The 26,914-nt window shown below is 26.9% G+C and overlaps 2 protein-coding genes across 3 annotated transcripts in view; one reads left to right on the top strand and one right to left on the bottom strand.

Moving 5' to 3' along the window:
- The window catches only part of LOC114131934 (inactive tyrosine-protein kinase 7-like), a 222,119-nt gene that overhangs the window by 152,759 nt on the left and 42,446 nt on the right, over positions 1–26,914 (top strand). Inside the window, exon 3 of the mRNA XM_027997286.2 lies at positions 16,343–16,553. Within this exon, the coding sequence (XP_027853087.2) occupies positions 16,343–16,553 (211 nt within the window). The remainder of the gene's footprint in view (positions 1–16,342; positions 16,554–26,914) is intronic.
- On the bottom strand, positions 22,692–25,981 carry LOC114131935 (uncharacterized). 2 transcript variants are annotated; one of them, XM_027997287.2, is made up of 5 exons: positions 25,810–25,981; positions 24,233–24,363; positions 23,442–23,576; positions 22,926–23,108; positions 22,692–22,849 (listed from the first exon to the last, which is right to left on the bottom strand). In XM_027997287.2, exons 2-5 carry the CDS (start codon positions 24,350–24,352, stop codon positions 22,760–22,762), a joined length of 528 nt encoding a protein of 175 aa, XP_027853088.1. In that variant the 5' UTR covers positions 24,353–24,363; positions 25,810–25,981; the 3' UTR covers positions 22,692–22,759. The 2 variants fall into 2 exon arrangements, with proteins under 2 accessions (XP_027853088.1, XP_050066805.1); XM_050210848.1 differs by having other exon boundaries at positions 23,442–23,573.

Genomic DNA, 26,914 nt, shown 5'->3' with positions numbered 1-26,914 from the left:
GCTATTAAGTCTTTAACGCTCTTGCTTCTACAACTATATTGTATAGTAAACATATTTTATGCGCATAGTCCGACTGTAAGTTTTACTCTGGTGATAACATTTTCATTCGGTCTCTTTTTCATTGTGGCGTTATTTTTATCTCGTTCAGTCTTTTTTTTTATTATTCTTGTCCTTTTGTCGTGATGTCGCGACGCCATCGCGGTACCGTTTCCCGTTTCAGTTTATCCGTGTACATAACAATGTGTAGGGAATTTTTTACGTGAGGGTTAAGTCACGTTATGCGTCGTGGGCAATGCGTTATGCGTCGGATCGTGTTTATGCAGCAAAACGGTCGGAAATGGTAATCTGCAACAAAAATGGGCTTTTCTAAATATTTGATTAGCAACCTGCGACAATGGGGAATAGTAAGTTCCTACATGAGAGTAGCAAATAAACAATTATACGTACCTTAGTTCCTACAAATGTGATGTGTTAATTCCTACACGATTATAAAAATGAAATTTGTAAGTTCCTACACAGTAAAAAAAAGGTACGCATGTTAATTCCTACTCGATAGAAACAGGTTCATAATATTGAAGTTCCTATATAGCTAAAAAAAAATTCAAATATACAATATTAAATACGAATTTCATAAATAGATAAGTAATGGTAATAAATACATAATAAAAATATATACGTTTAAGAAATGTATAATAATATGAAATTTTTTATTTATTGTCTTTAGTATTCAATCAAATATTTCATAAGTAATTGTTCGATTAAAAAAGTTGATCTCACCAAATATCGAAAAAAGTAATAATTTGTAAAATTATTACGATTTACAATCGACAATTCATAGAATGACGCTATATACTACCTACTAGATAAACAACACGTATGTATACGAGTACAATTAATTAAATCATTCTAAATTTGAAATTGATTAGCAACCTTAATGGTAACCAGTTAAATCAACTTAATGACCGAATAAAACGTCAGCTAAAGTTTAAGGTTGATCGTATTAAACATTTAATTTATAAGTTTATATTATATTTAACAATTATCGCTTCAAACGAGTGCAAACACGTTTTAAACGAGCACTTTTTTTAGAGATTTGCGACTGTTCACAGGAGATCTATATATTTTTTTTTTTTAGTTTCAAATCTGATTATATCCTTTTATGAGAAAAAATGAAATGAAAATTAATTAGGCACTTAGCTGCTATTTACGTACATTCTTCTAAAGTTACCGATTTATTAAAGAATTGGAAAAATGTTATGACGTTAGCTAAATGTTACACTAGTAATCTGTATAAATGTACAGAATAATTCACCAAGCAAACTCATCCCTGTTTTTTCTTCACTTACACAGTTATTCACAGTCTATTTTTTAAAATTTTTAAATATACAAGTATTTTTCAAAATTGTTGAGATTTTTTGTACTACCTACTTAAGGAGATTCCTGTTAAAATATAAAATTCTATTTTCAAATGACAACCACGCTTAGCACTCCAAATTATTTAGTGAATATTTATATATTATGAATATTAATCTTTAAATGTTAATAATAATTTACAAAAATGGTCAAAGTATAAAAATACAAAACCTAATATGACATGTATATCATATTTTTATAAGACCATTTTAAGGACCATCATCCTTATTAGTAATAAGTTATAACTTACTATCAATATTTTTATAACTGAAAAACTAAGTGTTTAAATATTATACATATCGAAATGTTCAAAAAAATTATCCATTAAATAATTTTTAGAAAAAAATAAGGGGAGAATTCGTTTGAAAAATAAAAGTTTTTATTACCTCGAGTCACTTTTCAAGTAGTACAAAAAATTCAAGAATTTAAAAATATGATTTTTGAGTACCTACTGCAGTTATATTTAAAAGTTGCAAAAATTAGAATTTGAATAAATTTTTTATGAAAGGATAAAATGGAAGTGAGCATGTTCGGTGAATCATCTTTATTTAAACACAAAACACTTTAAAAACTAACACAGCCACTAAATATCCTTTAAAACTGACAAGGTTAGTAATCCATTTTATTTCTTCGTGTACAGTAATAGTATGATCTGTTCGCTTTCGATCGCGATACAGGCTCAATTGAAATCGATGATTTACATTAATGTTACAATAATTATTTTAAACTACGACGCAGGTCACTGTGACATCGAAAGGGTGTGTGAAATTGTGTTCAGACCATTGTTTAATCCGATATGACGATTTACGACTCCATCGTCGGATTAAATTAATCGTAATCGAGGTGTATATAATTTACTAATGTTTGTTTATCATACCTAACGTTGCGTGCAATGTAATTTCACAACAATTCAGTAATCTACATATATACAGGTAATATATAGATGTATTAATCGGAGGATTAATCACGAATGTGCAATCAAAAATGGTTTGTTCGAATTCAAATATACGCAATAGTGAATAAACATAAATGTATTCTACTAAAAATTAAAAATAGGTTAGGTCGTCGACCACGGACGATTTTGTTCGCAGCAATAGATCGAACGACATAATACGTATATTTACGAGTAGGTAGTTACATAACTGCAGTATACACACTATACGTTGGCGACCATAAAAATAAATTTCAGTTAGATACCAAGTCCCCGCAGTATATCGACCTCTCTCGCCATAACAGTATACATACTACCGTGTTTTTCTCGTTGAAATTACACCGTTGTCTCCATCTCAATACAAGTAGTTGTATGGGACTTAATCCAACAACCCAAGTACCGGTGCGACTACGGATTGAGCAAAAATAGGTGTACAGTGATGATGATTTATGTTTTATACCTATGCGTTTAGACAAGATTAAACAGTAATACTGCCAGAGTATATTTTTACGAGGATAATACGAAATAAAAGAGTCGAATTTGCTGTTTCTAGAAATTATTTAGAGGCAGTTTTGATAATTCGGAATTTTGCATTTTTAATACGTTTTCCCGATTTTATGACTAATAATTGATTATATTTTTCTACTTTGCCAATAATATTCGTACATGAACACAACTTGCGTTACGATTTAAATTACAGTCACCAACAGATTATGATGCATGCAATCGGTAAAATTGTTTTTTTTTTTTTTAATTCATATACAAAACATTGCATTACATACGATACTACGATATAATTAGAATACAGCTTAAGGATTTACCGTAGTTCTTTCATAATGTTGTTGACAGATAATGTACTGCATAATATATAATTATACAACTTTTTTATTTGATTTTCATCTTTTGCGTAACGTGAAGACGAGTGCCAAATATTTGAAGAATTGGCGAGAGTTTAACGACATCGACGACGTATAATAAATTTGGTATCAATGTGTTATAATTTATGAGAGTTTACACATCGCTGTGCCCGCCGCCGTACAATATATTTCTATACGGATTTTCTGATAAGACGCACGTCTCCCTTTCACGACTTATTTACGGCGTTAACATAAGGTACTATCACTCAGTCAACGGATTCCGTGTAAACCATGTGATTAACACGTTACCGTTATTATGTTACATTAATCTAAGACCGTATACCAAATAGTTGAAAAATATATTCATGTATACTTATCCATGTGGTTAATACTAGTTATTAGGTACGTCTTATTAACTATTTTAATAAAATAAATTTACTAAAACGATATAAATTAATATTACAAACGACGAGAAAATTTTGATACGTGATTAGTAATTATAGTGATATATTTTACCATTTTTGTCTGATGTATGTACAGGACGACAAACTGCACAGTTAATAACCATCGTATTCGTCCTTTTTGCGTAAATGCAACCGTGGTAGAAACTTGATCGAAACAAAGTTAGGATCTCTTGCGAGCCAATCATACTATCGCTTAACGCGTTATTTTCGATCAGTTTCCCAAAACTGATCGTTTTTTTCTTGCCTGAAACTCGTTATCGAACCATATTTACATTATTTGTTTGAGTAACCCGCCGTGTATGCGATAATCGTTGTAGATAAATGAAAACGATATGTGTTCATAAATTAAATATTTAATATGATTTAAAAATATTTAAAACCTATTTTACATTTTCTAATTTAGATTAAAAGCTCGTACAACAATATGGTAATATACACTAAAAAGAAGAAAAAAAATCAGTATCTGTTACATGAAACGAATTATGTTCAATTTTTCAAGAGTTACATTATTTTTGAGCACTAGAAAAATAATGCATTGCATTTAAATCTAAATATTTAGTACTCGTCATAAGATATCCATAAATGTGCAACTCGCTTCCGATTAGTGACAACAAAAATATGCTATCCGTTTTTCGATCAAGGTAAGAAACATGTCATCATCTGTGATTTTTTATTATATTATATTTCCCAGGTTTCTCGCATAAATCTGAAAATACGTTGCTCCGTATAACTATCAATACCTATAGGATCTATTGTACTTTTAAATCATATGTAATTTGTATATAATATTAAAACTGTAGGTTTGTAAAATGAACGGGTAAATAAACACTTGGTCAATACTCACGTAATGCGAAATAAGTATATCGGAGGTTTATTTTAACAAGCTTAAGTGTAACAAGATTGTGCACTTTTTACCTTTTTATATTTTATTAAACAATGCGTTAAGTAAAATAAATATTTTATATTATTGGATTTAAAGAAATTAACATTTTCCAGACAATTGATTACAAATAAATATAACTGGACTTGAAGTTTCTTCTATATGACAAAATAGTTCATCAGTATCACTTATAATATTTTCACAACCATCAAACAACAAAGTAAAATGAGGAAATGAGTAATTAATAATAATTAATTCATGACAATATAGAGAAATGCCAAACTCAATCTATGTACCTTTCGGATAATCGTGAATAAATGTTTTAAGTTTCATGACGATTGATCCAGTATAGTTTAAGAGGAAATAGCAATAATAAATTGTATTAAATTGGGGGATAGAAAGACTTCGCTCCGCCCAAAAAGTTCAAGGTACTATAGTATGAGTTAGTTTCTTAAACTATAATAATTTAAACCAACAATATAAAGTAAAATTAATTTTGTGAGTAATCGTGTTGTGTTTTTTTCAAGTAAAAAAATAAAAAGGTACGCAATCGTGTTTTGTTTTTTTTAATTAAAAAGTGCGTAATCTTGTGCACTTGTAGACTTTTCCAACAGAAGAGTTTCAAGCGTGTCCAATCTGAATGTATTGCCACCGCTTTTTTTTTTGCAAACCAAATATGCTACAGCGGTGATTGAGCTCAGTCGAATCTTGTAAGACTTGTTCAGTAAAGAATAATATGAACGTTACGAAAATGTATATAAATTTCCATGTTAATTTAAAATATGTATTATAAATTGTTTACAATTGTATAATTAACGTAAAAATACTATCACAAATAATAAAATGATATTAAACTGGTATAATTAATAGGTACAAATTGTATGGTTTAGTAAGTAAACTGGTTTTAATTTACAATGATGACTTTTCTTAGGACATTATTTATTATATTTATTTAATTGAACACGATTTTTGGTAACTAAGTGAGATTTTTGGTTTCTTAACATAAAATGTAATAATGCGGTTCACTTAAATGTATATTTTAAAAATGTATAATACTTTCACTGATATTGCGAAATAAATAAATAATTTTTCTTACTTAGTTTGGGGTTTAAGCTGTGAGATAAATGTAAGTATTCAAAAATATATAATATAAAATGTTTAATAAATCTTTAAAATTAATTATTTATGACAATAATTTCAGAAATCATATTTTGCATTCTTCAGCAAACTATTATCTTACATTTAAAATATAAAAATGTATTTAAAAAAATCGTGATCATATTAGTTCTAAATATAAAATAAACTAATATCGACACTAAGTGTTTTCAACTGTGACGTAATCCTTGTATAATAATTTAACTTATTAACAATATTATCACGAAGAGACAAAAAACGTAATGTTTAACCTATTTAGTTCACAAGTTCTTTTGGAAAAATATTTACTTAAGTCTAATATTTGTAATGAAAATGATATGTCTTATAGTTTTAAATTAAAATCATAATATATATTAATGTTTGTTATTTAACAGTACCTATTTAATAGATCGTAAGACTTGGCGCAATCATATATTCTATTAATTTTAAATTAAAAAATATAAATATAGCAATCGATTATAGTATTGATTATAAAATCTTAAATGTTCGTTTTTTTATAATTATTTAAAACAAATTGTTTATAATTTTCTTTAAATTAATAAATATTTTCCTTCAATAATAATAAAAAAATCAATTATTGTACTCTATATTTCTATTATTTCCTCCTACACAGTAATGTACCGAAATTGCCTATCCATTACCCCGCGCTAAATTCATTTTTTATTTTTAAAATAATTGAAAAGACATTAGCTGTACTAATATATAATACATTTAAAAATAAAATACGTTTATAAATTATTTTTGTAATGTATATTCCATCGCTATAATTTTACTATCATTTTAATACCCATTACGTCAAGTGAATTGTAAATAAAATAATAAAAGTTTTTTTTTTTTTTAATTTATATGCCACGCGAACGGCGAAAACTACTTAGGCTCAGGCTACACAGCGTATTACACCACGTTGCTACGACCTTCTCTGACGGACGGGCTACAAGACATATCCGTCGAGGGATTTGCGTTTTTATTACTTTGGCGTTCATCCTCCAAAACGCAAGTCCACCGACGTTTTCCGCCATGGATGAAAACGCGACGTATTACATCCGTCGTATATAGGCTACTCCGATATAAAACAATGAATTATGAATTCGACAGAAAACACCATATACGAATATAGTTTCGGATAAAGTTATATAAAAAATAATATACTTTAACTATAAATATAATTATTAAATATTGTCGACGTCCATATTATATTTTATCGATTGATATGTCTCGGTGAACTTTTTTCTTATTTCGAATCGTTGATGTGTTGGGTAACTTATATAATTTCCAAAATTAATTAAATTAATATAATAATATTTACTTAATAAAAAAAGATAGAATATTCTAATGTAAGAACGTGAATAACAATATAAATAACTCCGTTTACAGAAGGCTGTGCAAATGCACGGTGTATACAAATGTAAAATTACTCATACGCATAACGAATTCCTTGTATAGCTAATTTGATTTAATTTTTTTCTAATGTACTCATAGATGATAAAATATTTTTTTTTTAATCTTTGTTCGAGTTACATTAATTTTTTTATGTAACTTGATAATATTTACACAATAGGTTCTATCGCTATATAGCAACGGGAACATTTTTTTTAAATATCATAATATTTGCGGGGCTTTGGTTTTCTAATAATATTTTGTATTATTATTATTATTTTTTTTTTTGTAATAACTTATAAATATAAAAAGTGCTCAAAAAGGTTCATATTATCATGTTATATCTTTGAAGATAGTAAATTGAGTGTGGACTGTACTTTAAACGGATTGAATTTTTGAATTTTCTCTAAACATAGAAAAAAACTACCATATACCATCAACTATAAATATTTTTTTTTAAATATTTAGCCTTCGCCGGCAATTTTCAACAAATGAAATATTGCCAAATACTCAATACCTATGAATGAACTAACAATTACTATTCTCTTTACCCCATCCAAATTTTCAAATATTTTTACTGTAAAAAAATAGAAACATTTTTGGGTAAATAACTTGTATTTTTTAATACGATTTAAGTTTAGTTATAATTATTATAATAAAAAGAAATCTGAAAACTTAATTATCGTAATGAGTTAAAAATAATTTAATAAGATGAATGGAGTAAATAATAAATTATTTTGAAAATATATTTATCTCATTACATTTGATTTAATCACTTAACGTGACAATTTATCGAGGTGAATACGAGATTTTTTTCTACTTAGAATATATTTTTTATTAGATAAAGCATTATAATATTATGATGTTTGTTAAATAAATATTTCTTATCATTTAAAGAACTTAAAATTCAAACTATTTTTTATACCATTTTTCTTCACATTTATTGAATTGAATTTATTTATTTTCCATTTTTTAAAGAACAAAAAAGCATAAGAAATATTTCAATATTGAATTGTTTAGAATAAAAACGAAATATTACAATTAACATCAATAATTTAATTTACATAAAAAATATGTATAGAAAGATTCAGTGATTATAGAATACGTGACTAAGCAGTGAACATCGTTTTACATGTATAGGCTTATGAGTTATAAGATGTCCCCCTAAAATTCAATCAAACGATAGATTGCGTCATTATTCAACCACGGATGTTTCGTAAATGAAACTATATTATTATAAAATTTGGACAATGAGTTTATATTTAATATAATGATTGGTCTTTTAAATATTATGGTTTTTTTTTATAAATAAAGCTAAGTTTAATTAATTTATATTAAATTAGTATGATATAGATATTGTATATCTTTATTCTTTACATTATATTGTATTTCTTTAATTATATCATATAGAAGCATAATCAAGTATGCTATTTTAAAAGTATCTATATGTTACACAAATTAATTTATATGCAATATACTATACACTTTTTTTTAATTTCTTCAATTCTATTCAAAATTTTAGATATACACAAATTACTTAAATAAATATACCTAACTGAGTGGTGTACTTTCAATAACTAAAAACTCAAATTACTCGTAAAATATTACGATCTATAGGTTTAATAAGTTTATATTTTTATACATACTTGTTTTTCACTTCAAGTATTGAATAAGATTTATATTCTGTGTGTGAATTTGTACAACAGCATTAATTGAAATTCGGATAAAATACCCATGCAATAGTAATAAATTTACTTATCTTATACTGGAAAATTTATTTATATGCAGAGTTTTCATATATTTAGTATTAATAGATACCAATGGAGTGGTTTTGATAAAATACGTTTGACGATTGGGCATTTGGTCAGATTAAGAGAAAACGTAATCCGTTTTTTTTTTCGTTTTATTTTTCAACATTTTGTGGTCGAAACTAGAATGTTTATATTTGTTTGTACTATTGTATTCTTACGTATTTTTTTTTTTAATTTCCGGGCTTCAGCGTATTCATTATTCGAAACTAATTCGGAGTAGATACAGTGCCACAATCTCTCACGTTAAAATTAATTATAGATTTGTTGCCGAGTTTAAACCTTCTGAATAATGTATTCCGCGTACTATGTCAGCCCGAACTTATTTCAAATAACTCTTATTGTACTTAACGAATTGCTAAGAATGACATGTTTTCTTCTTTGTCCATTTTAAATTCTATTCTCTCTGAACAACGAAGGATTCAACAATGTTGTTTAGACAATATATGTGTATATAGGTACGTGGTTGTTCCATTGTTCTTTTTTTATACTTTCTGATGATTGCTATTCCAGCCCTGGTCTTAGTAGCTTAAAACGTGTCTAATATATATATTTCTCAGCGTGTGTTCAGAAGACGGCTTTTAGGTGTTTTTATGTCCTTCTGACACACGTATATGGCCATAGATGAAATTTTAACTTCGCACCTACAACTCGATGTCCAAAGTGCGCTAAAAGTTATGTTCTTTGGTTGTTACTAAAACAATTGTACTGTGTTTCAGTTTTTATGACCATTCGCTTCGTTGTGAGCTATCTTGAATACAAATCGAAACACCTATAACATATTTAGATAGTATAAGTACTTACAAATTATATCAAATTTAATTTATGGTATCACATATATTTGCGTATCAGTTACAACCCAGTGCTTCATCATCTTCACATTTATCCAAACCCCGACATCTTTCAAGCATGAATTTTAAAATGTATCAAGAAAAAGATAGTAAGTTAACAATAAGCTATATTCGATTTTACATCAAGATAATTTTTTTTACAATGTACACTTTATTTTGATATTTGTTTAGGAAAAAAAAATGATTTATTGGTAGTAATTAAATAATATAGTTTAAATTAGGTATACTCACACATCTGCTGACAAGGAATTCAAAAATTCACTTCGTATTTCAAAACGTTATCAAATTAATACGTATTTTTAGAAACTATTAACGGTTTTTGGATAAGCTCCGGACTTCGACCAAAATCATTTTTCGAATACTGTGAAAACGTGATGAGCAAAGCAATTACAAATATAAAAGTATTGAATCTTTTATAAACACACTATTTTAATGTAAATATATTACAGTGTGCACGTATAAATGATGTTCATGTAACTTATTTCTCGCGCGAAAAAGCAATTTTTCATTTACACGTACCTTTTTTTTTTTTTTAATAAACCCCATTCACAAAGCTATTCGAACAAAGTGACTCAGCAATTCGGACAAACAATACGTGTTTGTATTTTTTAGGAAACGCAGCAGCCAGATATGACAGAACGCGACTTCCGGATAATTTTTATTTTTATTTTTTTACCTTTCCGCACATACACACACCCACACATACAGATATAATACAACTCTCCCAAAAATACGTTATTTATGTTAGCGCACGAGTCATTTAGGTACATCCATTGTGAATTTCTTCGCCACAGTCGTTAATAGCTGTGTATTCTACGTTATTTTGACTTTTTATACATAATATTAACGACAATATTTGTTGGCCTATTTTTTTTCAACCAAATACTGCAGCTTTAGACTTGTTATATATATATATTAATTATATTTCTTGCAATTAAATATTATATAATATATATTATATTATATGGTGGGTGGTCTACGTGTTCCCTTAATTGTATCGTTTTTTCAATATTTTATGCAAGATCTAAAATTAAATTGAATTTTTTCGTTACTTTGTTATATAAGTATAATTACTAATTAACTCGATGTTAACATACAAAAAATGTAGTTTATTAAAGTTAATAAAAATAAAATCATGAAATATTGTCACTTAGGTACCTATCATTATTAATTTAATTGAACTCCCACGATTTTTTTATTCCTATATGTTGTCTGCAACTGTAACTATCTGTAAATATGTGTGGAGGAGGATACTAAATTATCTGCAAGTCTCTATTCATGATATTTTGATAAAGTAATTGCTGAAATTCTAGGAAACAATACGACAAATTTAATTTTAGATAAATATTATAATGTGAGTTTAGAAACACTTCTATTTTAATACAATTATCGCCCAAAACAGAACACTATTATTGGTTGTTTGTTAAACTTAAACCGCAACATCACCATGCAACAAAATATATTATAATTTTGATACTATAAAAATAAATAGTTCCAGTATAGCAATAATATTCCTCATTAAGTATTTTATTACTTTATTACAGAAAAACTTATAATCTTATTTTACATGATTATTGATACGACGTTTCTACTAATAAAAATTTATATTATTTTAAGCTGATATGAATTTTTATTTTACAATATAGTTGTACGCTGTATATATCAAGATCATTATAGTTCTATCCTAAACGTTTATTCAGAAAACTAATACATTACTCGAAATTTTATTTCCGGTTCTAACTGCGTTCAATATGCTCGCAATGGCTTTTCATTTTATTCTTTGAATTATCGTGGTACATCCTTTAAAAAATTTTCATATCTATAAATTATATTTTAACAACTGCTTGTACGTTTTCTATAAAACTGAGATCGTTAACCAATTTTTAACAGCCTTAATTTAGTTTTTATTTTATTATTTTAACCTAAGAACTTTACTTAAATGTATTTTTAATCCTATATTAATGATAAGATTTTAAAAATAATTTATATAAAATTCAAAGTGAAATATTATGCTTTGAAATAAATATATATATTTTTCAATACTGATCACTACGATTGAAACCAGTCAAATTTAATTTTTTTTCGTTAATATTTATAAACACATACTAAACATTTCTTTAAAAGTTTATATATGAAGATATTTATTTACAATTTCATTAAACTTATATAGCATTAAGACGCACTTGATTTTTAAGTGACTTTTTACTGATTACTGTGCATATTATATATTTCTACCTATTTCAAATGGGAACAATTATTATAGATACCTACCTGATTAATTCGATTATTTACGACATTTAACGAGTTTTTATTTGTTGTGTTACTTCTGAAGTTCTTAAGTCATTTTTAACATGGCACGTTGTTACATATTTCTGAATCACGGAAGTCATCTGCAAAGACTTTGAATTATTTTTTTTCATTTTAAAAACGAATGAGTATAAATGATTGTTTTGATTTTGTTTTTCGTTTAGTTGGTAATACTAGCTGCCAAAGTACATTAAAAAAATATATATGATAGGTTAGTTTCCAAATTATATACAGCCTTCAAAAGCAATCAAAATCGGAATGAGTTCTTCTCGAAGAAAAACACTTACAGGTTAAGATATAGTGATGCTCTCCGATCAGTAAATGACAATGAAATCAATCCAAAAGGAAAAGTGACGTACGAGATTATTGGGTGGGACACCAAGAGTGCCGTCTCTTAATTCGAAAGCGATGATAAATCATTGCGTTCGAAATAAACCGCTTTTTAACGGAGACTTGACTATTATTCAGTAAAAATGGTCGAGATTTCGTAAATGAATAAATAGAGCATGGTTATATATTTCCGTGACTATTACAAAAACTATTTCGAAATTCAATGGGAAATTTTTATCTCAATAAGTATAATATTGTTCATCTTCATATTATGTGACAACGATTTTTCAGAATTTATATCGGGTAACAAATGTTCATTATAATATAACATCAGCAATAATCTTCCTGCTCAACAATAATCTAAAATCTAAATCTAAAAAAAAATATGACTTTTAGAGTGTCTCATTCAGGTCGAAAATCAATACAAAAATTAAAAATTCTTAACGGGATAATAATACCGTGTAATCTTTTTCTGAAGTATCTTGAATGAAATCAACCAAGACATTTCAATATATTTTGCTGTTAGACAAAGAAATCTACATTATTAGCATACGCATAGAATACTTGCCCGATTCTATAATATATGTACGTGTTGGGTGTGCATATGTAATGGTTGAATCGAGTTCTAAGTGCGCCGACATAAACAATGATAACTAATTGAGAAATAATAATAATAATATATTTACATTTAACTTGGATGACAATTTAAGGGTATATCTCGAGAACACATTTTTTAGTTGATTTACTGATGCAGCCTGTATTGTATATACTCCACGCACAAAAATGTGAACATAACAATTTAAATAATATTATAATTTCCTTTTTTTTAAATTTTGGAGTCCAAAATAAATTCTACAATATATTGTATAATATAGTACTTGTTTAATACTTCTAGTTCATTACACATACGTATTCTGCGGATGAAATATTCGAAACACGAATGCCACTGCAACAAACATAGTTCAAATAAAACGCATTAGGTATACTGTAAACCAATACATATTAAACTCGTAGTTTCCTCATTTTGGTCGGAACCAAACAAATCCATTAATTTGTTTAATTAAGCAATACTATTAAGTTAGATATTATTAATGTTTAGGTCCTTTAAAAATAGAACAAAAACGTGTTCAAACTAAATTGTTGGATATTAAATTGTATTTATGATATTAACCCATTCGCTAATACCTGTAGACGCTAGAAAAGGAAAAAAAATTATTATAAAAATAATTAGTTGATAAAAATTTAGACCTAATCTTTTTTACATTTTTCCATTTCAAGAATAATTTACAATTTTATAATGTAGTAATTGACTTCAAAACCAATAAAAATACCCATAAGCTAAAGACTAATAAATATTTCCAATATATTTTCCCAACATTTAATGATGTTTTATAAAATTTATATTATAAATAATCTAAAATATATTTTTGCTCTTAGGATATAATGATACGGAATATTTTTTTTTTTATTCAAATATAACAATATTAGTATGATAATTGTATATAATGTAAAGCAACATTTTCTATTATAATTAATTTAATTTAAAATAATAAAAAATTCACCTTTATTTTTCCACTATCTAACGGATATACATAACATAATAATATAATTTTTTTATTTCTTTTTCTATCGACACACTAACAGTACATTTACAGAAGTCGTTACTACTTTGATGAGTTAGAGAGAGTTATTTCCAAATGTCCAATGTAATTGCGATCCCGCGACAGGTCAGCTTCTAGATTAGAAAATGGTTGAAAACAAGTCTTATCTTCATTTATTCAGACACTGTGGTATAGAAAAGCCATTTTTTCTTCTCTTCCTTGAAGTATGACAAATCCGATATCGTATTGTTTTTATAGTATATAGTATTTTTTTGAGACCGCTAAACCATTTTTTTTTTTTTTTTTTTTGTTACTAAATTGCGTTTTTACAAATATATATAAATATTTCATTGGTTTAAAATAAGAAATGATTTTCACTTCGTGTTAAATCGTCTACCCATTTTATTATTAATTTAATCCTAGTTCGTTCATTTTTAATTATTTTTATTTTTTATTGAATTTCAGTTGAATTTCGATGGAATAAAATTAAATGTCTAGCTGAATTATTATTCCAAATACTGTTATAATAGTATTGGATTATATTTTATGGTTATTTAATTTAAAATTATAATCGTTGAAGTCGATTTAAATAGGTTCCTCCTATTAATTTTTCCTTCAATAAAATACACCTTATAAATAGTTAATGTATATTGTGTATAGTTTTCGTTTCTAAATTATTTTATACCTCTAAAGGATTTATTAGTTTAATTATGTTTTTTTTTTTTTTTAATTTAATTATATTTATTAAAATTCACTGATATTTTATAAACTGTTATAAACACTATGAGCAGAAAACGTAATTTCGATAGTTTATAACAAATTTAAATTGATTTCCATTTAATTTTTAATTTTGGTTATTGGAGATTGGAATTTCAATACATAAATGTAATGTTATTCTATCATATATGTTTTTGCATTCAATACATTCTGAAATCACTACTCATAAATTATTTTTACGAGCACTTAAAATTTGAAAAATGTAGTATAAATATCTTAGTATATGAACTTCGATCAAAATAGTTTTTAAAATTCAATGATTTATCGAAACATTATCTTTTGCTATCAAATTAAAAATTATGATATAAACTCATTGCATCGCGCCTAAATAAGTTAAGTAAGTCAAGTGTTCTGTCTCCATTCACACTCACTTATCCTTTAAATCAAATCAACTAGTTCTTGGATAAGCTTTAAAAATATATAAGTACAATACAGCTTTTAATGGAGAAATAAAAACGAAGAAATTAAATATAATAATGAAAGAGATTTGGTAATATTTTTAATTTGTTTGTCCCTTTTTCTTAAATTCCCATTATAAACTAAACAATTTAAAAAATAATAATTTTATGAATATTATTAATTTTACTGTACCGAAATATATATAGTATCATACTAATGTCTATTACATTTCAATAATTTTCAAATATTTTTTAGACATGATATTATATTTATAAACAAATAATAATTAATTTATTGATATTAATATATTTCTCAATAAAAAGGCGAGTTTTAATAATTATTCTTGATTTACTTCTAAAAATAATAATTAACTGTAATTTATATGATTTTCATATTATTAACTTAACACCAATTTTGGTTAAAAGTGGAATAACATCTCTGCCCTAAATTCATATGAATAATAAATTTCAATATTGGGAGTATTTTAGATTCTGAATGAAGTGATGAATGTATTGATTTTATAATTATGCGTTTTGTGCTTTTTTCATTTAAAAACATACTTTGATCATCCACTTTGATGGAAAATAGGTTGTCTAATATATAAAAATATCTCCTGGACAAATATATCTATATAGAATGGGTGTATACATGTTTTTGAAAAATACATCCACCCAATGCACTTATTGTATATATATTATAATATAGACTATAAATATAATATTGACAAGAAACTCACCTTAGATTTAGATTTTTAACATTGATCATTAGAGTCAGTTGAATATTATTTTACCAATGAACTTAATTATGTGAAATAATATAGTTTTAAGTTGTGTATATAAAATACATTACACAAAAAACCATTAATGTTTGTTTATAAAATGATCATAGATATTCACTCTATTATATAATAATAGATACATAAATAAAGTAGTCAACAAATCCGTGAGAAGGTTCGATACGACCTCGCCGTCACCACATAGGTCGCAATGCGTTTGACAATCGTCCGTGCCGGAGACTCATTTTTCCACTAATAATATTATATAACAAACCATAATACCAACTTGTATAAAACTACAAAATGAAAATTACTCGTTATTTTTATTATTATCATTATTATTATTGTTGTTGTTGTTGTTGTTGTTGTTATTGTTGTTTTTGTTGTTAACGCCGTTATTTTAACATGTGTACACAGGTATCGTGGATGCGGAAGAGAGATCTACACATACTGACGGCAGGAGTGCTGACTTACACCAGTGACCAGAGATTCCAAGTCATCCATCCGGATAACTCGGACAATTGGACCCTACTGATTAAATTTGCTCAACCGAGAGACGCCGGAATCTATGAATGCCAAGTAAATACCGAACCTAAAATGAGTTTGGCATTCCAGCTCAACGTCGTAGGTAAGTCATAGCACATAGAAAATTACAACAAATTGTGTTTCATCCATATAAATGTAAATCAGCGCGCTCGACAAAATATATAATTGAAAATCACGGTGAATAAGCGGAATGAAAAATATAACAATACACTAAGAATGTGTATCACGGGTGGTGTGTTAAAAATGTTGCTACAGTAGCAACATCATAAATTTTGATTTTATACGCATCATCACTATTTTTTTCATCACTTAAATGGCAACACTTGTTTTTAATTTCATACCCAGGAGTTGAATATTTTTCCGAATATTTCGATGTATAAATTATTATTATATCGTATACCAAATCAATAGTTTATTATTTATAAGCATTTAGGGTATGGAAGAGCGATGTGGTGCGCAGTGCAAACTCGCGAAGTAAAAGAATATTTGCCTTTCCTACCAATCCGTTCTTCAAAACTTTATATGCTTATAAATAATAAAATATTCGTTCAATACTCAATATTTAAACATTGAAATTTTCAAAAAAATACTTGACTTAAAAAAAATATGAAATTCAAAAATATCGATAATGTTCATATTATTGCAGGATAAGTTAGTATAGAGTAAAACTTTAGTTATACACAAAGTAATAATATTGTATAAAAAAACGTAAAAATCGTTGAATTATTAAATCCCAATCACTTTGTACAATAGAACGAGTTTTCGACTAATTCAACGTGTTTTAACCATTTAATAATACAGAGAAATATTTTAGCCAGTATAATAATTTTATAATTGATCAAATTTTTAATTTTTATTTGTTTGTTATTATGTTTATTGTAGTATTAAAAAATGATTGATACAGAGTATTACGATTAAAAATTGAACAAATTCGATGATTTTAAACCGTCAGTACTCGTACAGTCCAAGCAACTATTTTATTGCCTATACCCAACACAAATGAGTAGTGCAGCGCAATAAACGATAATTATTAAAGAGACGAATCATACAATTTTGTTACACGTTTTGTCGTAAAGTTAACGAACCGGACTCTCTCTTAATATATTATATATATATATATGTGTGTGTGTGTGTGTCTGTGTACTCGTACATGTACATAAATTAATTCGACGTAGAGTATACGTATGTTGGATATTTTGCATTTTCATAAGCCATTAAAAGTAAAAATAAAATAAAAATATGTCTATTGTTAATTCAGATGGACCCAGTTGTTATTAATAAATGAAAAAAAATAACGAAACAGGCATTATAAGAGGCGAGTTAGTATCGTATATTATATTATTATATACAGTTAAACACACCCTTGGATGGTTAATCCATAATTTTATAACACTTTAAAACGTAATTTCACGCACGAAACCACTGCAGTGTCGAGACACAAACCTGGTACATATATAATATCATATAATAATATTAAATTAATGGAATTTTCATTAGCCAAACTTTGTGTTATGGTAAAAATGCGGTAGTATCTGTATAATAATTAAAAAAAAAATTATGAAAAAAAAAAAAAAATCATAAATACTGTCCGTTTTTATGAAATTAGTAAATTATTACCGTATGTCCGTATCAGTATCAGAATACCGCCGCAACCACCATAATAATATATAGAATATTATAACGAAAAAAAAAGGTATAATATAATTTAATAGTAATTATTATTCTACCGACCTTTATATTGTACAATATTGTTGCGATATATGACCTTAATTTTTATACCCCAACAATTCTATACCACGGGTCCTTAGGAGAGATTTTTTTTTTAAAAAAAAAAACAACAACTATAATAAAAAATGCTTTACATCATACACTTGACTGAGTATACGAGTACGTGTGCGGACAGTTGATTGTTTTTAATCTAAGACACTATCTTCTACGTAAGTATACTGTAAATTGTTATACCTGGACACATTAATTTACTATAAGACTGTGATGAATAAAATTGTATAATATTATATTTTAATACATTTTAATAATATACGTTTTCGTGACTGCATTTATATATAATCTGAACCTGCGTCTCAAATGGCGTTAATGTATAAAAAAAAAAATACGCTAACAATATTAGTGAATATTACACATATAAACGATACGTCAATGTAGACGTGCTTCGAATCGTTAAGCAGTATGAAAAACTATTATTACCTACAATATAATGCTGCATGTCAATAATCAAAGTACAGTGGAGTTTATCAAATAGAGTTCAGCACCGACCCTGTCGCTATTGTCAGCACATTTTAAAAAGCCATATTTTTTATCAAAAATGAACAACACGTCGACAATTTAAAATTTTTAATTTTAAGTGATATATAAAATTCAAAATTCTTTACACGTAAAATGACTTATTCATTATAATATTGTAATCGTCATTAATTCTTATGACTATAGTTGCCAAAATAATGTTTAACACTCGATTTTTGACATAGAAACATTCATCAGTTAATCTTTTTTTTTTTTTGTCGTCTTTATCGCATATACAATTTCGTATCTTAATAATATCACAGCCTTTAAGATAATTAAGAACAAGTACAACCTCCCGATCGTGGTTCATGATGGAAAAAAAGCAACAACAAAAAAGAGGCCTTTGTTGTGAGTTATGTTAGTTTTTCGTTTTCGGTCCATCAATAGCGAAATAGAACGAATGGTTTTATCGCGAGATATTTGTGTAACACATTACAATGGTACGTTTAACGATTTTCTGTAATCCGAGTTTAATGGTGGGGTTCGGAAAAAATTACGTTTTGTACGGTATATATAGATATACACGGAGTATACATATACATATATATCGATAACTCTCTACGCCCCACCTTCTCCTACTCCTGCACTATATGCGGCAGGAGAAAAAAAGAGCAAAAATAAAGAGAGGAGACACAGCAATATAGGATAGATAGATAGAGAGAGAGAGAGAGAGTAATAGAGATAGAGAATGAGAGGAAGAGTATAAGAAAGAACCGACCGAACCGTCTTGCTCTCGACTACCAGATTAAGAAACATGTAATTCAAAACAGGAGTAATGTAAAAATGTTTCAAGATCGCACGTACAAAAGTCTGCGGGCGGATTATGCAGCCGTCTCGCAGTTATACGGAACTATTTGTTGAAATCAATACTTTAAAAGCGTTTTTATTTTCATGTGCTATATAATATGATATACACAATATATTATGAGTATGGGTCGCACATATCTCCGTACTGCGGTGATTTAAAGCAAGGCTGATCCCGCGCCGGGCTACACGCTCAAATGATCGTGAGCTTCGAATCGTATAGCTATTCCGGTCCGAGATCATCGTCGATTTAAGTTTTGCTGATCGATCAATATAAAATCCCGAAGACGCTGCAGTTTTTGTAACGATATTTTATTTTTGCGCTTGTTACGACCATCGTACTATTGGATGTGATATTTATTATACTTGGACCATTTTTACAAATTATAAACGTTAATGGATTAATATTAATTACAAAAATGTTCAAGTGACCATTTTATCCATAACGCCACACGTGGCTCCCATATCTACCTAACCTACTGTATTAGAACTATTATCCTATAGAAAGTTAAATACCTAACTCAAAAATTATAATTTTGAATTTAGATTCTGATAATTTTCAATACTTTACTTCAAAATAATTAAAAAAAAAAAAAAAAACTATTAACTTACAATCGAAAATAAGAATTCACATTTGAAATTTAAAAACAGAAATTTAAATCTTCAATGGACAGCTTTTAAATATTACAAATAATATGATCTTTTGTTATATTTAAAAATTCCAAAAATCAAATTTTGAATCACTGCATTATTAAAGAATAAAGAAACTGAGCGCGCTTGGTAAATCGAGATATATATATTTATTATAACGAGGCTCAAATATAATATACAGGTTTAATGATCGACAACATTACTACCGTAGCAATTATACTTTTAAATTAAGTTAAGAGCAATTTCTAATTTACTCGTTTCGTACCGTTGTTATTATATTTATAGAATTTTAGATTTGCATCTCTTCAAAATCCCCGCAGTCATTATCAATTGACCCATGGTAAATTGACGGCGAAAAGGATGTCCCGAAATGTTCGGTAGCGTCGAAATATCAATAATAAATCAATGTAGTAAATAGTGAAAATAATCGTGATAAAGTATACTTGAATTATTTTACTTTAGTATAACTACTAATTCAGAAACAGTGTTCATATGAAAGGACGAAAGATTTAAATTCGTAGACTATCCATTAGAATTCTTTTTTTTTATATATATATTGATATTTTTATACTCGATACGTCATGAAAAAACATATTATAATCTATTATTAAAATTAAAATTCATGTTTTCAATATAATTTTTAATATTTCATATCATTATATTTAAGTTGATTGATACCCATAAAACAAGTGTTAAAATAATGAATGTATACAAATTGACCGAATCGTCTTAAAATAATTATATTCTAAACTTATTTATGGACTACAATAATGAAATTATGAAAGTTCTTCGATTAGAACTTTTTTAGAAACGATATGTTTATTATCCGCACATTAAGCGCAGATGAATAAACTTTTAAAAAAAATTATTTATTTACAAATTATTTATCTATTTTAATCATTTAAACACAACAGTTAGTGTAAAATAATTACAACGACACTTAGTATTAAGAAACTGAGCCAATGAGTAGCTTTATTGTATACTTTATAGTATTAATGAGCAATTGATAATGATAAATCGTCAATTGATCATCAAATCGAATTATGATAGAATTGTTTTTTGAAATATCACATAACCAATAACAATTTTATACAATCCCACAATAATTACTTCCAATTTAATTATAACTCAATAAAAATTAGGGATCGTTAGCATTTTCAGATGGAGAAAAATCCGTCAATTTAATCGTTTTGTGTAAAATATTTTGAATTTGACCTCTTTAAAGTACAAAATAGATCCAATTTTATATTGAAAACCACTACCATTTTTGAAAATGTTCTTAACAACTTATTAATAATTACTATCATTATAAATATTAATTAATATTATATTATGATTATATGTTGAATATATTTCAAACACGATTTTTATTTTTCCTGTTTTATACCAAGACAATAATTTATAATAAGATATCATTGGCCATTTTACCAACAGTCTTTCTTTACATAAATTCTCCATATCTAGTAATTTTAAGTATATTAACGACTTTACAAATTATATACATTTAACAGATATTATTTAATTAATTTAACCATCACGATATTTTTAAAATTGTATTATTCTTAATCCTTAGCTACATAAGTACATTACCTTCTGAAAACAATTCTAATAGGTACACAATTAATATGACTTCATTATTTAATTATGTTTTTACCTTTAAGCTAAACATAAAGTTGTATATGATATTACATCATAAATGATTTTTTATGTTTTGATAATCGACCATTCCTACATATTTTATACAAACAATAATGTTTCTGTGATAACCTTGAGAAACTAATACACACCGACTACATTTTGATGTATCTCAAAAAATAATGTTAAATATTTACAACTAGCTCAATATAATGTTCTACAATATTCTATAACAGAGGTGGCCAACTTTTATGGACTTTTCAGAAATATATAAATATATTTATATACATTTTTTTTGTTTCGAATAACATAAGAAAGTCACAATCGACTTGTTGGTTACCCCCGTTCTATAAGATAGCACAACTTTGAATTATTTAAATTAAAAAATAATATTTGCTCGTAAAACTGTTGTAAATACCGTTCACACGCTACATGTCAATATAATAATATAAATAAATATATATTATAATATTTAATATTTAAAAAATAAATAAATAAATAAATAATACTTAATAATAATTAATTAATATTCAATACTACATCGTCACGTTTATGTCAAAACAATATTTTTTTTCCAATATTTCGTAATAAATTATTAAACTTTTAATTCATGGCTCGTTGCTAATTTTAATTAAAAGGTGGTCCACGGTATTATGACGTATGGCTATTTATAAATTATTTAAAAAGCATACTTAGGGTTAATCAAATTAAGCTACCTATAAGATTATAATATGAAGCGTGGTTCATTTAATTAATTTTTTTTTTAAATAATTCACTATTTTTATTAAACAAAAATATGCATGATAATTATTATACTGTCTTGATAAATTCGCTTACATTAAGGTTTTCATAGTGCACATTTTTCTATTATATTTTAAATTTAATATTCATATATCTTTATTCTTTGTAATGAATTGTAGAAACCAATCCTCGTCTATAAAACCAATATTCGGTCACACCAGTTTTGTAAACGACAGCTGAGGCTTTCTGTAATAAATTGGTCGAAATCAATTAGTTTACATAAATTTGATATGGGTAAAATGTATGGAATATTTCAAATTACGATTCCTTGACATTCATCAAATGGGCCTAAGTTGCACAGCATACTAAAACCAGTATCCTTCATAACACATCTAAACGTGTTGGAAAGTATAGAATCATCTTCATCCGACGATATCACCGAACTAGTCGAACTATTGTCTTCAGATGCACTATCGATTGCGTCAGAGGTAATTGATAAAAGTTTCTAAATTGAAAAATATCTAAATATTAATTCTATTAACTTTCATTGATCTTTATCGTAATGTTATATGTTATAGGACAGTGCACGTTTTAAAATATTTAATAAGTATGTTATATGTTAAATATATAATCAGAACTTTTCTCATTTAACCCTTGTCGACAAACTATTAATTATTATTTAACACTCAACTTAGCGTAAAGTAATCATAGTCGAATAGGGAGTATATTATTTTTTAGAAAACCTCTCTTAAATAATATAGACTCAGTTCGATTAATAGCCTTTCTCCCCAATTGGCACAATCATAGAACAAAATTATGTATTATTTATTATCATTACCTCTGCATTATGAATATCCTGTTCGATAGTTTCTACATTTAGTCGTCGTATTTCTGAATGAGTGACTACATAATCGTTGTACCAATATTTTGTCATCATACCATCACACGGACTTATACGCAAACTCTTTTTCTTCTATTTGATACGTTTAAAATAATACATTTTAATTAATTATTATAAAAATTATTTTTTTTAATGTGGACAGATTGTTATAGAAATGTAATTTATTATATAAGAAAAACCCACCATGCCTCCTGTCACAACTCATCAATACATAAATTATCAGTTTCTCTTTTTTTAATTATATTGCCAAAAGCTAATGTTGATAAACGGGTACCACGTAAATTGCGTCGAAATTAAAGTATACACGAAATAAAAAAAAAAATAAACTTACTATAATATTTTAGCGCGTAGGCTTGAACAGAAAATTCAACGCTGAAACGATATTTTATCATATACGACAACGACGTTTTATTTTGTTTACGTAGGCCGACACAATTTATCTTTAAACCATTTGAGATAGACTTTGTTCGGTTGACGTTAATTATTATGGAAATATATCATCGCGATTGAAATTCGTGGGGTATTGTCAGATATGAATTATTATAATATAAAGAACGTGTTTTCGTTCTATTCCAAAATTGCGCGCTTATATAGTGCATACTATAACATAATATTGTATAACGTAGGTTGAAATAAAAGAATCCAAGAATACGACATGTCCCAAAATCGTAAACTCTTCCATAACAATCATTTTTATTTTCATCAAGACCAACTAGAATCAGGTATACCTTTACAGGTGCAGTTGCAGGTCTTGAGTACGGCACTTTAAAATTCACAAGACGCACGACAGCCCGCTGTCGAAACGAACCACCGGGTAAATTCTCGATTTGGGAGAATTCTTTTGCCATACTACCACTTTCTGCGAAACGTTTTTGATTAGTATAAATATTTTTATTATTATTATTGTACAATAAATCACCCCCTTTAGAATGGTATCCCATTTTATGCAGTAAATATATTTCTTTATTTTTTTTCAATACTCTCATAATACACTAAACATGAAATCATATTTATTGTTTATGAAAATAAATTTAAAGTCAACTTATTATATTGTTTCGTAATAACACAGCATCAAGATTTTATACAATAATTGGAACCATTTGAGCCGAAACGGATTTTATCGATTGGGAATAGTTTAAAATTACACGATCAAAATTAGAACTTTCGTTGAACGTACTTATTAGGGCATTATATTTTTTTTAGTGGTTGTTATATTGTGTAATTTTGTTGTTTGTGTAATTCAAAGTACTCGTATAATTGTCTGTATTGTAATGCTTTATCAAAATATAAGTGGTGACGTTAAACAACTAAAAGTCCAGCTAGTTAAAAGCAGTATACTTTGAAAATTCGATTATACTGTTTACATCCAGCGCTAAACTATTATACAAACTCCTATTTATGTAAACATAATTTTCATTAATTTCTATTCGGTCAGTTCGATTATCTTTTGTGAAAAGTATATGAGAACCTAACCTTTCATCTGTCAAAAGCATTGAGCTAAAAATACTTAAAAATTAATATTCTAAAAGTTCATAACATCGGAGGACCCTTCTCATGTTTTAGTAGTTCTAATAACTGAAATAGTTTAAAACTATTTTTACCCATCATTTAACTGTTGTAATAACTATCTAATAATAGTATTCTAATTTCGTTCGTTATTGAATTTTAAATTTTAACAAAAGTTAAATTAAATATAAATTAGTAAATTTTGTTCATTAATATTTTATTGAAAATACTACATTTTCTTTTTACTTTTTCAAATTACATCTTAATAATTTGTGTACATTATTGTATTTGAAATAAAAATGAAAAAAGTAACTGCATTAAAATGTAGATAATACGGTTTATAAAACCATGATTTATAAAATCGCTAGAAGCTTATTGGTCTTTACTCATCACAATTGTCTAAACTCTGAAAACATAAATGGAATCCATAAATCCATAAATGGTTCCACTATTAATATAATAATATTATAACATATTATTATAACACATTATCAACAGTATTATTTAATTGTTATATTATAAACTCTAAAGTTATTATACAATAAATACAAATAAAAAAATACGAGTGTTGTCATTGATATTTTATAATATTTTATCTATATTATGATAAGTGTTCATAAAACTAAAAATATCAATAATATTGTAATAAATAATAAACTATCCATGTACATTGTACAACATTTGTGTAGCATTTTTTATAATAAAATCGAATATGTACAAAACTCATTTTATCAAAAAATTTCACTCTCACAATTGTGTACTACGCCATTGATTATTGATATTACACATTAAAGTTTACCTGTAGCAGTAGAAATTTAAGCTGATCACTGCGTTTTCAATATAGCTGACGAATATATATGTTTCCAAATATTTTGAGTACATTTAATTCACAGATAAATAAATAAATGTTACATTTAATTTTATACGATAAAATTGATATCTTTCGAATCGTCAACGAATAAATGGTTATCTTCTTAAGTTATAATCGAAATCCATAGATCATCGTACATTTTTGCCAACGTAATAATATTATTTTAATATACCAAATAACATGATTGTATGTTATCTCTTTTTTTTTTAATAGTTACAAACATTAAAATAAACAATAGAATATATTATTTTTCATTATCGAATCCAATAAAAAAAATTAAATAAATCAACTACATATTAAGATATGTTATTCTTTATTTATTTATTCTTAAGTTTCGACAGTTGTGGCTAACGGGGAACTGATGTTATTTGAATTCCCAATGTTATTTTGGTCAAATTTAAAAGAAAATCTCATTCGTTTCTTGAACTACGCGAGCGTGCGATAAATCGTGATATGTAATACCATATGGATCACTGCAGCGAACACGATCGTTTCCGGGTATAGGATCGAGCACGTCGGCGTCGTAATAAATAATCCGGCGAACGAAGCCTTCCGTGAGCCTAGACTGTATGTCGTTAGGCAATATTATTTTGGAGTCGTAGTAACTATAATAATAATAATATTGTATTTCCCGAACACACTTGCTCATAAACAGAATTTGCACCTAGACCTAGACAATATAAGTGGATGTCAAAGACAAAAACAAACAAATAAAGTATGCTATGGTTTTTGTCGGGAAGATAAATCGCCGTAATAACTGCGTATTAAATTATTTGTGGTGGTTAGTGGGTATATAGGTACTACAGGTATTTTAAACTACATATCATATTAAATAAAAAAGAGGATTATTTTTGACTTTCCACCCCTACCATTTTTACCGGACGTCCGGATCGAAATATATTACATGTTATATTCTAACGTATATTGTATACGAAAAGCAGTGTGTCCGCCAGCCGAGAAAATTGCGACCAAGTACTTATATCGCGTGAAAAACTGAGCGTCTGACGTACTGCTGTAATATATCGTTATTACA

Source organism: Aphis gossypii, chromosome 1 (genome assembly GCF_020184175.1).
Source record: "Aphis gossypii isolate Hap1 chromosome 1, ASM2018417v2, whole genome shotgun sequence".
Classification (NCBI taxonomy): domain Eukaryota; kingdom Metazoa; phylum Arthropoda; class Insecta; order Hemiptera; family Aphididae; genus Aphis; species Aphis gossypii.
Note: the sequence above shows the minus strand (reverse complement) of the source record. Positions and strands in the feature narration are given on the sequence as shown.

What these genes read in the sequence shown, in the direction of transcription:
- LOC114131935 (XM_027997287.2), bottom strand. Translation starts at nt 24,352, where the DNA reads ATGGCAAAAGAATTCTCCCAAATCGAGAATTTACCCGGTGGTTCGTTT. An exon ending in CTGCAACTGCACCTGTAAAG is followed by an intron (nt 23,577 to 24,232) that starts GTATACCTGATT and finishes CGTATCAAATAG; the next exon opens with AAGAAAAAGAGTTTGCGTAT. An exon ending in TTGATGAATGTCAAGGAATC is followed by an intron (nt 22,850 to 22,925) that starts GTAATTTGAAAT and finishes AATTTATTACAG; the next exon opens with AAAGCCTCAGCTGTCGTTTA.